The sequence below is a fragment of the Schistocerca piceifrons genome, chromosome 2 (genome assembly GCF_021461385.2).
Source record: "Schistocerca piceifrons isolate TAMUIC-IGC-003096 chromosome 2, iqSchPice1.1, whole genome shotgun sequence".
Lineage (NCBI taxonomy): Eukaryota > Metazoa > Arthropoda > Insecta > Orthoptera > Acrididae > Schistocerca > Schistocerca piceifrons.
The window spans coordinates 536,743,181-536,756,524 of record NC_060139.1 but is presented as its reverse complement, the minus strand read 5'-3'; the positions used below and the strand labels follow the sequence as shown (position 1 = coordinate 536,756,524).

The window sequence follows — 13,344 nt, the reverse complement described above, 5'->3', positions numbered from 1 at the left end:
GGGGCTGCACATTGTGCCAATGTAATTTTTGTGATGGAAATAGCAACTGTTAGTGCCTGCTGTTGCTTGAGTAGAGATTTAAGCATTTCCTCCATGGAAATTAAGCTCAGAGGACCTATGACTTAAGTGGAAGCAGAGTTGAATATCATAGTCATCACCAAAGTGTTGTAACTCAAGAACACTGTAACTTTATGACATGAAAAGCATAAATGCATGAGAAACAAAAGTACATACAACAGTCAACACAAACGTGGCCAATAGAGCATTGTGCCCTCAGCTTTATAGTCATTAGTTAGCTGGCAGACTATGCATAACACTGCTGTTGAACTAGGAGTCTAGGTGGCCTCTTGTGGCTGAATCAAGCACAAACGTCATGTTCGAACTGTGAAACAGCACACACACGAATTTGGTAGTTACTGCAGGAGACAATCTTCCAAGCCATCTCTCCAGAAAGTGATGACTGACTGTCAAATGTCCAATTTTCAAGAAATCTGAAGGAAGCATTGGAGAAAGCTGAAAACATGACAAGGAATATCATCCTGCGAACTAGACCCCTCTGTTACCCCCACCTGCGCCAACTGTGGTGGCCCACACTCCTCCCGCTCCTTCAGATGCAAAAACCACCCCCCAACAAGCAGAAAACGACCACCTTCAAGCCCCCCTCCACCTTGCTGACACCCCCGCCACCCAAGGACCTCACCTTCTCATTGATGACTTCCTAAAAACCATCACCTTTACACTTGCCTCCCTCTTCCAAGCCCGACGTCAAGAGATCATATCTACTCTTCGACAGGTGGCCCAAAAATTCTTCCATAAGGACCTAAAGTACAACCAAGGTATGTGGTATAATAGATCCTGAAAAAGTGCCAAGGAAAGTCCAACACTCAGAGTTGGAGAAGATATGAACAGATGTTCTAACTGACAAGCTTATTGTAGATAGATATAGTGGTTCCCCAAGAAGCAGAGGCAGAAAACTTATTCTTTCACCACGTATGAGCATTTCTCCTATCAAATTTGGCCTGATTGTTGCCACAACTTCTGCCATCTGCACCAGTATCTTGGAGCATCAGTTTTCTACTAATGCCTGGCTAGTTGAAATGTTGGTGAATGAGAAGAGAAGTGTTGAAGAAAAAGTTCAGACCCCTTCAAATGAGAACAATAGCGGTGAAATAAAATGTCAGCTTCCACAGAAAAACAGGGAAAAAGCAAGGGACTTCAGTGTGGTGGAAGTCATCACAGAGGAAGAGCACAAGTAAAAACTTTATGTAGGTATATAAACAGCACACTAAAAGATTAGACAACTGAAGTAAATTTTCTAAGAAAAAAGAAAAGAAAAAAGTGACAATGTTGAATGTCTCTCAAGCTTCTGTCATCCAAAATGTTCTGTACAATGATATTGTTTGGAAAGTTGATATGTATCAAAACATTTGGAGAGGAAGATTTCTCATCCAAACATTGTCCAAGGATGTTGACATAACAAAAGTACATTAATGGAAGTTAGCATGGTATTTTTTTCATGTTATATTGCTTTAAAATTGTCTTCTTGTCAGAAAATGTTCTGTTATTAATATAATTCACTAAAACTTTGTATACAATAGTCAACCATAAACAATTTTCTATTTACTGTACTCTGTAGTGTTACTTTTCAGAAGAGGAGAAAAATCAAAATTTCGGCCCACCTCACCTCCACTGCACTAGATGGAGATTAAAGCAAGAGGGTGAAAGGGGGGGGGGGGTGGCAGTTCTTAGACCCACAGAAATGCCATTAACTGAATATATTTAAAAACTTCAAGCCCAAGTATATTGTAACACATTGTTGAATGATTTTATATTTAAAGTTTCATGAAGCAAGAAAGTAAAATTGATGGGGAAATTGTCTGAAAAGTTGAAAATCTGTCCACTTCACCTCATTCTATGGTATATGAACAACATAATGCAGACTATCACAACTGGTATGTGAACACTCTCTTTTCATGTGTTCCAAATGTTGACAACATAGGGAAATGTTCCCATGAAAGCTGTTCATGTGAAATGTGGGACTGACAGTTCACCCAAAAATAATGATTGCTTGCCATGTCTCTTAGCGTGAGGTATCAAACCCAAAACATACTTTCTCTGACATGGATGATTTGTTTATTCCACTAGAATTTCGGTTTGATATGGGTGTCTAAAATTTTCCTGTTTTAGTTTCTACAGCCCGTGACAGTGTCTGCAGAAGATGGCATGTTTTTTCAGGGTAACCCAGCATTTTGATAGTGGTAAATCAGTTCGAAAGCAGAATCAATAGAGAATTTTGTTACCAAATTCAATATTGAAATGTACTTTGATTGGTTGATCGACTGATTTTTATTTGGTCCCATTTGATTACATTTTGTACAAAGTGTGTACTTGTAATATAGGACAAGTCAACTTAAACCTATTATCTTATAATATTTAACCTATTTATTGCAATTTAATACATCAAAGTGGCAATACTTATAATAATGTTGCATACATTTTTCACCCATTTTTAGGTCCTGAAAATTGTTTACATTTATTTACTTATTTATCCTTTGACAAAGTACATTGTATGTATCAAGATATATTTTCATTTCATGCACTGACAGGTACATAGTTTTTTCTGTCTACTTAAATTAGATTTTGTACAATTTCTCTTTTGATACGCTAATGGTATTGCAAATGTTTTGATCTGTAGTGCACATAAATTCATTAACACTGTAAAAACAGTTTTCTATTAGAAAATTTTTGAGACTTTTGTGTGTGTGTGTGTGTGTGTGTGTGTGTGTGTGTGTGTGTGTGTGTGTGTGTGTGTGTCAGCTCATGGAAGACGTTCAGTTTTCTTGTGTCATGGTTGTTCTCTAGTATCAGCAGAATATTTGAATTTTGTCCAACAGAGGCGTTCATGTAGGTATATACTGGGCAATGTTAGTATTTTGAGAGCTTTAAATGCTGGTTTACATGCATCTTTCCATTTAAGGTTGGCTGTCATTCTTATGGCTCCTTTTTGTAATTTAAATACTTTATTAATGTTTGTTTTCAAGGTTCCTTCCCACAGAATTATGCCGTAACTTAATGTCTTATGAATTAATGCATAGTATATTGTTTTCATAATGCCTGTATCTTTTAGGTAACTGAGTTTGTGCAGCACATATAGGTTTGCATCGAGTTTCCCCATTATTTATTCTACATGCTTATCCCAGTTTACTTTTTCATTGATAATTATCCCAAGGAATTCTATATATTTGGTGCTCTCTGCTATGCACTCATCTGTGCATATATTGATATCTTCACTGTGAAAGTTTGGAAGTCTGAAATTTACACAAAGTGTTTTAGTAATACTGTTGTGCAGCTTTAATTCAGTAAATCTTTGGATGGCATTATTTACTTATTTACTGGCCTTTATTTCTAGCTTTTCTGTGTTTTTATCCTTGAACAGAAGAGTTGTGTCATCTGCATAGGTAACTATATTACCATACCTAATCATATTTGGGCCAAGAATGGAGCCTTGTGACATAGAGAAGTGTAAAATTCTTGCTTTAGATCTTATTTTTTCACCAGTAGATTTTGTAATTTCAGTGTATTGACTCCTGTTTGTCAGGTATGAGAGAATCCTGTCTCCTGCATTTCCTCTTATGCCGTATACTCCTAATATTTTTACTAAAGTTTTGTGGTCTACACAGTCTTAGCCTTTGTTAGATTGATAAATACTTCTACACATTTATTTTTAGAATGCAAGTTTGTTATGACATTTTCGATGAGATCTATTACTGCATGTATGGTTACATTTATCTTTCTGGAAGCCAAACTGATTCTTGTTGATTATTTCATATTTCATCAGAAAACCAATGAGTCTCTGTGCATAAACTCGTTCAAATATTTTTGATATGACTGGTAAAAGAGCTATAGGCTTATAATTTTCTGGATTGTATTCATTCTCCTTTTTATGTATTGGTTTTCTCAGTGCTGTCTTTAAACACTTTGGAAAAGTTCCTTCCAGGAATGACAAACTGATTAGTTGTGTAAGAGGTTTCTTGAGTTCCTGTATACAGTGTTTAATTTCTATACTTGATATTCCATCAATTCCACATGACTTTGTTTGTTTTAGATTTTTTATCATCTTTAGTGTTTCTTCTTCTGTCACTGGGAAAAGTGCCATTGTTTTTCCCTGGGGATTAAGAAATGTTTTCCAGGTGTTATTGTATTCCTTCTTATTTTTGTTTTTTACTTTTAGTTTTTGGCCTACTGTGGCAAAATAGTCATTGAAGAGATTTATGATTTTATTTTGTTCAGCTACAGTTTTTTTGTTGATCATGAACTGTTTTTTGCTGTTTTCCTGTGAGATTGTATTCATTCTCATTGGTGGTGGTATGATTTAGACATATTTTTATTGCATCATGGTCTGACAGGATCATTTCTATAACTCCACTTTTGTACTGAAAGTCCCTTAAATTTGTGAAGATGTGATCTATTTGAGTACAGGAGTTTGCAGTTATATGTGTTGGAGTAACTATTGCATTGTATAAGCCATTTGTTTTCATTGTGTTTCAGAGCTCCCTACTAGATTTGCGATTTGCATTTATAATAGACCAACAAGCCTTGCTTTTATTATCAGCACTATTTATGTACTTTTTTGCTTCTGGTTGTTTGGCTGCTTGCAGTAATTTAGCATACTTTTTTTTATATTTTTTGTAGTACTCTTTACAGTTTTCATCAATACTAGTTTTATATATTCTGTGCATCATTTTTATATTGTTCCTAGAGACCAAAATGCCTTTTGTTATCCATTTTTTGTTTTTATTTGTGGTTTTGCCTTTAGTTTTTATTACTGGGCATGTAAAACTGAGATGGTAGGAAAGTGTGCCAATAAAATGAGTCACTTTATGATCCTCTGATGGAGAGTCTTTTTCCAGTATTTCCTGTCCTTTTTCAAGTTTTATCCTAAGTGCTGTTAAGTTTTGCTCATTTAAGCTTCTTTTTATCCATATTTTGTGTCTTTTCATTTGTGGTAAGATGATTTAGACATATTTTTATTGCATCATGGTCTGACAGGGCCAATTCTATAACTACACTTTTGTATTGAAAGTCCCTTAAATTTGTGAAGATGTGATCTATTTGAGTACAAGAGTTTGCAGTTATATGTGTTGGAGTAACTATTGCATTGTATAAGCCTTTTGTTTTCATTGTGTTTCGGAGCTCCGTACTGTCATTGGTGTCTTGCAATGTGTTTATGTTTCGGTTACCTAGCAGTACAAGTGCACAGTTCTTGCTTAGGATGATATGTAAGAGCTCTCATACGTTTTCAATGAACATTTCTATGCTCCCATTTGTTGGTCTGTAGACGTTTAAGATGTACAGTGAGGAACTACTTAAAACTATTTTTTGGCCTGTTATTTCGACAACTTTTTCAATGTTATATTTTTTTTACATAAGTCAAGGCTGTTTATGTGGTTTCTGTTTATATTGTTATGGGTTAGTATAGCAGCAACAGTAAGATTTAGAATTTCATGCTCATTTAGACCATGTACTGTCAGAGCTAGAATGTCAGGAGTTACTTCATTTAGCACTATTTCTATTTGGGTTACCTTATTTTTTTATCTATTGTATATTCTGGTGCATAATTTTTATGATTTAATATCCTGGTTCTATGTTTGTTTTTGTCCTATATTCATTTTTGTTATCACTGTTTTTTGTGGATATCAGATTTCCTGATTTTTCATCCCCACTATACAATGTTAATTTCCCTTGGTTCAAATGATTTTACAAATATCTGCATACATTCTGCTGAGTGTTACCGAACCTAATCTATTTAAATGTGTGCAATTCTTTCCCAGACAATGTTCACACAGGAATTTGTTTGGGTCTATGAAGATAGCACCAAGACAATCACACTCTTGTTTGATGGCAATGTTTATTTTGGATATGTATTTGTCACCCAATGACCTCCATTTTACTATTCCACTAAGTATGAGCCTGGATCCTTCATAAAGACTTCTTGCTGCACAAATCATGTTTCTTGTTTCATTCACTAATTCATCTTCTGCTGCTTTTAAGTGAGTTTGTTCCAACATGTATAAAAACATCTTTGTAATTTCGTGTCCTTTTCTGTAGCTGTTTGTTTTGCAATATTTTTGAAATGTTTGCCGAGTTGTTGCACTCTAATCCCAGGTCGCATGTCAATTTCACAGATGGGGACAGCGATATTTTTCAATAGCGAATCTCCTATTATTAGAAACTCGCTATCTTGTACAGCTGTGGGCTTGTTTCTTTTTTTGGTGTGTGTCACCATCTTCCACTTATATTTATCTGCTGATGTTAGACCTGCTGACTTTTTCATGTCTTCATTAGAGGCACTGGGTATATTTTTGTTTTTGAAGTTCGAGCCTGCATATGGAGCACAGGATATATTATTGTTTTTGGAGTTCATATATCCACACTTAATTTCATGGTCTTCTATTTGTTTTTGGTGGTTTTCATTCTCACGACACTGCCTTTCTTGTTTACATACTACATTATACTCATATTACATTTTTCTCTCTGTATTCCTGTTCTCATGTTGCTTACACATCATAATTGTCCAATTAGTTATAGTACATCCATAACAGTAATAGTAGCATTTTTCATTCACTGCTACATATACTCTTCTACACTATAAAATTCTTTTCCCATTAAATAATCCTTCAAAAGTTTTGTAAGTAGCATTTTATTGACAGACTAACACATGACATGCTAAGCTGTATAATTCAGAAAATCACTGGTTGATTTTTGTAAAAAGAAAGGTGCTAGGTTAGATACTTGTAGAGCAATTGTACGTATTTCAAAATGTTTAATTTTGACCAAAACAAATTGTCTCTCACTGATTAAATAATTATTATTTGCAGCTAATGTAATATTACACTCTCCCTGGTGAACTATCACCAAGAATTCAGTGAAATATTTTGCATGGATCACATAAAACAATTTATACCCTTACATACATTCAAATGTTGTTATTTTTTATCAGTAATTTCCAAAAGAGCTTCTGTGGTATTTCTCCCCTTGCAAAAATCAAGCTGACTATTACATAAAAAGTCATCTTTCTCAAAGTAAGTAATTGGCTGTGCTGAAGTCTCTCAAATATTTTTGAAAATATTAACATTGTTGAGACCAGTTGGCAACTTTGAGTGAATTTTTTGTCACATTTTGAATGAAATGACCACTTATGATATACTGAGTGAATCTGGTAAAACTTCAAACAAATCTTTTATTTCTAATGAAAGTTAATTGACTATGAATTAAGTGTGTTTTTATGTGTGCTAATGTAAATAGGCAGTTAACTGCAATCTAACTTATAGAATGCAAAAATTTGGATATAGTTGTAAACACAGTAGATGCTCTAGTTCCCAGCACGTATTACTGATGCTATGCATCAACATGTGATGCACAAAACAAACTGATTCACTTAAATTAGCTATTTATATTCAATTAAGTAACTGGAAAAAATTATGCATATTGTTATTTTATTGATAGTTTACTAATAAATGTTAACCTCAAATAGTTCTTGACCAATGTAGTTCAGATTTTTACACTATATTCTTATAAACATTAAAGTAATAAGCATTTCAGCAGACTCTGAGCGTGCAGTTTAATGTTGACTACATTATTTGCAGTTTTAAGAAAGCCAAACAGTTTACATATTTTCTGCATCTTGCAGCACACAGCTCAACATGCCTATTCAAGTACTTCATACAGCCAGTGGCAAACAACTCTCCATTAATATAAATTGTAATGCAACATTTCATTGTTGTTTGCAGGTAACTGCATTCATCTCTGACATGATCCTCTGCATGGCAGTGTCTATACCATGGTTTATTGCCTTTGAAGCACCATTTGGTGTAATAGAGAAGACATTATCAGGTAATAATATATCAGAACTGTTAACATATCAGTTAGTCACTTAATGGCTTCTCCTGAACAGATATATTCATATTTCAGACTTCATACAACTCTAAGGAAACTCAGACTCGAAGCCACTGGGCATACCCAGCTAGTACTGTGTCCATATCTTTCTACAGAAAGTTTGTCTAGATAGAGAACATATTGCCTTAGAAATGCAACTGCTTCTAATATTACTTTTTATTTATGAACAATACAGTGCAGAATTCTAGGATCCTAAAAAAGGTTAGTGAAGTTGGAATAGGAATTAATTAATATCAAATGGATATAGGAAGGCTCTCAGAAGAGTAACTACAAATGAAGACCAAATAGATTTAAAATCACAGTATTTGTTTTGCTATAGAGAAATGATGATCAGCTGGAAGACCAACATGAAGCTTTACAAAAACTGATTAATCACAGCAACTACAGCTACATGATGATAATGGGATATTTTATGTGAAACTAGAACAAAAACTAAAGGACAGTTCTTCAATGGGAAACTTTGTATACAATACCAAGAAATGACAAAGGTCATATTTGGTAGAATTTTCCAAGAACAACAATGTTGTTGTTTATGAACTCATTCTGTCAAAGGAAACAGATACAAAAATGGACTTAGCAAGAAACAAATGGAATTAAATGGAAATTGAATTTGTCTAATCAAATGAAAAGGAAAAAAAAGAAGATGTTAATAATAATAATTTTATTGTAATTCGTCCATTACAGCAATAGACAATGTCATACACATACTAAAATACAATTAATAGTTTGACATAACTTGGATCATCTGACAGAACCTTATCTCTAAGACTACAAACCATCTGCTGTGTTTTGTTTCATTCAGCGGGAATCCATTTACCTTGAACCAATAGGATGCATGGTCAATTGTCTTTGCTGCACAAGTTTTAAGGCTATTGAAATCATCACTAGCATGAAGAAATGTTGTATCATCTGCATACAACACAGTGGTGGACTTGATAAATGATGGCAGATCATTTATCATTATTAGGAATAAAAAGGGGCCCAGTACAGATCCCTGCGGAACACCTACCTTCGCTTCTTCTATACTCGACATTTCTTTCCCTACACAAACAACTTGCTTATCATTCTGAAGATATGATTTTATTAATTTAAGGCTGTTATGTCTAATGTCATAGAATTCCAGTTTTTCTAGGAGTGGCTTATGCTTTACACAGTCGAAAGCTTTACTTAGATCACAAAATGTGAGTTGAGCATAGCCCTTATTCTCAAATACTTGATGTAAGTATTTGACTATGAAGTCTATAGCATCCACAGTAGACAACTTTTTCCTAAAACCATATTGGGATTCACTAATTATTCCTAATTTTTCAAAATAAACAGATAGCTGTTGGTAAATTACTCATTCAAGTATTTTAGAAAAAGCTGGGACTATGGAGATTGGTCTGTAACTGGAAGGTGAGTCTATATCTCCCTTTCTATATATATTGGAACTACACTAGCCACTTTGAGTTCTTTGGGAAAATATCCATCAGATATACATTTATTTATACAGAATGTTAAGGGGTACACAATATAGTCTATTACTTTCTTTAGTATATTACAGGATATGTCATATATATCTACACTGTTTGAAGATTTCAACCATTTTATAATGCTTAGGGAAGACTAGGTGAGACCTCGGAGAAAATAAACGTGCCTGTGTCTGTTGGTGTTCTGCAAACATTTTTAGAAAGTAACTCAGATGAACTGATATCAGGTTTGATTATAGTGTTTCCTACATCTTTAACAGATTTAATAAAGAAAACATTGAATTTTTGGGGACTTATATTAATTTTATTTCTTCTTACATATTTAGCAACACCATTTATTAATTTCCATGCAGTTTTGCACTTTTTGTGGAATTATCAACAGTATTGAAATTACTTGCTTTTTTTGGCTTCCACAATGGCTTTTTTATACTCATTCCTGCATTTTATATAGGCTAATTTGGCATGTTCTGCTTTCTGATTGCTACATATATTGTGCAACACCATAACTTGGTTTTTCATATTTGATAATCGTTTAGTGTACCATGGATTTTGTCTGTTTGTAGCCCTGTTTTTAAAGCCTTTGTCAGTTAATTTACATTTCTGTATGGGGATGTTGTCATTAAAATGCATCAGAAATGTTTTAAAAAACCTCTCAAATAATAGTTTCCCTGACAAATCAGCACTAAGACTATAACTTGCGTCACCATGACATTGGCTGAACCAGTCTCTTTCAGCAAGGGACTTACAGAGCTGAACAATTTTGTCATCTGTGACAGGTCTGGTGATTATAACTTTTGGGACAGGCTTAGGAATATTACTCTTATCAATACAGAACCTACTTGTATAGTTTAAAGATACAGAGTCATGATCTGAAAAGGGAAACGCTGTAACATCACATGATTCTTCTGTAGTTTTAAAGTTGACAAAAATTTGTCAAGACATGCTTTATTTCTTGTGGGCCTGTTATTGATTGAGTGCAAATTGCACTGTCTTAGAAGGTATTTCAACTTGGTCACAGTACGTTTATGTGTTGTTATATCAAAATCTGCATTCAGATCTCCACCAATTACTATGTCATAATCCAACCATCTGGTCCCTTTTAGTACATCTAACAGCATGTCCAATTTTTCTAGAAATACATTGATGATACCCTTAGGTGACCTGTAAAGGGATACTGTTACTAACTTAAAACTGTCCATAACTAGACCAGTGGCTTCAAAGTTCTGTTCCTCACACAAATAATCTAGGTTCAACTTAACAATGGAGCAGCTGAATGACTAGTTAATATATATTGCCACACCACCTCTTATATGAAATTTTCTACAGTAACTATTTGCCACATTATAGTTATCAAGTTTGACAACTGGAAGCACACTCTCAGTGACCCAATGTTCACTCAGACAGAAAAAATCAAATTTGTTATCTAGTCCAAAACTGTTTACAATAAATTCTTTATCTATTAGTCCTTGAACATTCAGATAGCAAATTTTAAGATCATACTTGTTGTTTATTTTAGACTGAATGTTTTGGTGAGGTGTTATGAAATTTGTTACACTACTTATCTCGTGGGCTTCTTCATCTTACTGACTTCCACTAAAAAATCATTTAGACGAAGAGGAGGTGCTGTTTTCCATCTACCCATAACACTTGATGCTGCTTCTCCTGCTGCAGTTCTCTTTTCTCCTTTTAGAGGCACTGTAGTTACTGTTGCTGGTGAAACTTCTGCTGTTACTGCTACTGTTGCTTCCTTTTACACTGCAACTACTGATATTGCCACTGGTGACTGTGACGCTTTACATGTTTGCACAGATGTAATTTTTTCATCATAGAATATATCTGCAGATGTTTCTTCCTCATGTGATGTTGGTGCACTTTTCTTTTCTGTTGTCATTGGCAGAAAACCTGCTGCAGGTAGTGCTATTTTTACATAGGCATCCACTCCTGCTGTCTTTATCCCCTGGAGAATTTCTTTGGCCAGCACTTTCTTGTCTAGGTTGTTTCTGTGTAGTCCATGTCTAGTAAAATGCTCTCTTACTGAACTCGTTGCTTCGATGAAAGTTGTGTGCACAAAACCGCTACAAATCTTCCTGAATTTCCAATTTGTTGTGATGATTTCTCTGTTTACACACGAGTCTTCTGTTAAGTCGTGTCTGTAGGGAATGTGTACAACAAATACCTTCGCCTGTGGAATTTTTCCTAGCGATTCTTTCAGTGTTCTTACAGCAAGGCTGCTTTCTTTTTATAGACATCATTTCCTCCTCCGATTATGACACAGTTGACGTCACTTTCCACTGCACTTTCACAGTTTTTCAGCACTTCCCATAGAGGAGCACCAGGTTTCAAAATTCCAGTCACTTTATATTTGGACTGCATATCAGACATGATTGTAGCCAGTCCCTTACCATGACTCATCGATAATATGAATATTTCTTCCTTCTTCTTCACTGTTTCCTTTTTTGTCTCGTATTCAGTTTTATTACAAGTTGCTCTCACACGATTTTTTTCGTTTAATAGTATTTGATGGTAACGTGTTTCTGCTGGCACTTTTTTGTTCAACACATCTTTCTGAGCAGTTACCTGTTACACTGAGATTTTTTGTCCGTGATTCTGAACTGTCTGCATTTAGAACATCATACTTATTCATTAGTGGAACACGAAAAACATTGGTATTTAAGACAGGTCGAGAGATTTTCTTAGGCCTAATATATACACACTCTCGTTTGCCTGTTTGCGTATCTGTGGGTCCATATAGTCGATCAAACTTTTGATCATTTCTGCATATTGTCTAGCTTTACTTAAGTCACTTTGCAGTTCTTCCCTCACACTTATTTCGAGTCCAGCGTTGCACATTTCAAATGCAGTTTCAAGACTGTTGCACTCAGTTCCACAGTCACATGTAGGCCTATGTTGACTGTGATTTGCTTCCACGAAACAACAAGAATGATACCATTTATGTGCCATTACCGGTACACATATTTTAACACCTTTTATAGCTTTTTTTTTCACATAGCATACAATTCACTCATGGTAATTTACCAATATTCACAGAGCGATTTGCCACTACATCCGTATGCGCCAACATCTTGCCATAAACCACTTTAAAATTTCAAGTGTTCCTAGACTCACTAGAAGCAAACTAAAAATAGATAAAAAGTTTGCCAAAAAAAAGAAACTCATTAGGTAGAAATGTGGAACAAGATAATTTACTGAAGAATAGAATATAGATAAGATTAAATTAAGCAAAAATTTCAGAAGGTTATACAAACAGTTGAACAATCAAAAGTGGCAATAATTAAATTACATGCAGAAATAGCATAACTGAGACTTCTCCAAGTAATAGATACCATCATGAAAAATAATCTTATGGGATACTTGATTATACAGACAATTAAACAATCCAATGTGACAATACTTAAATTACATACAGAAACTAGCAAAAGTGACACTTCTCCAAGCAATTGATACTATCATGAAAAATAATCTTGAGGGATACTTAAAGAAGTATAATATTCTGTGTGATGAAAAGGCCTGGAAAAAGTACAGATCAGCAGTAACTCAGCCCCCAAAGGATTTATTAGAGGCAGCTGACAAATATTGCCACATAACTAGCATATTTCTTGACCTGAGCAAAGCTGTTGACACAGTAGAACACAAAATACTGCTAAACAAAATGGATACACTATGAATTGGAGGGGTGAGGGGGAGCAACAAACAGGTGGTTTCAATCAAATCGGAAGATCAGAGCACAATGAAACAATGGAAAATCTGGGATGTAATAACAACAATATGAAATGGATGGAATGTTATTCACTACATAGAGAAGTGGCAGACAAGTATACTGAAAGGAGATTGCTGGATATTATAAAAACTCATTCTTCAGCTGCAGGAGAAAACAGACACACACACACACACACACACA

The 13,344-nt window shown here is 34.6% G+C and overlaps 1 protein-coding gene across 1 annotated transcript in view; it reads left to right on the top strand.

Moving 5' to 3' along the window:
- The window catches only part of LOC124775555 (nose resistant to fluoxetine protein 6-like), a 153,157-nt gene that overhangs the window by 111,618 nt on the left and 28,195 nt on the right, over nt 1-13,344 (top strand). Inside the window, exon 10 of the mRNA XM_047250384.1 lies at nt 7,791-7,893. Coding sequence (XP_047106340.1) covers nt 7,791-7,893 — 103 coding nt within the window. The remainder of the gene's footprint in view (nt 1-7,790; nt 7,894-13,344) is intronic.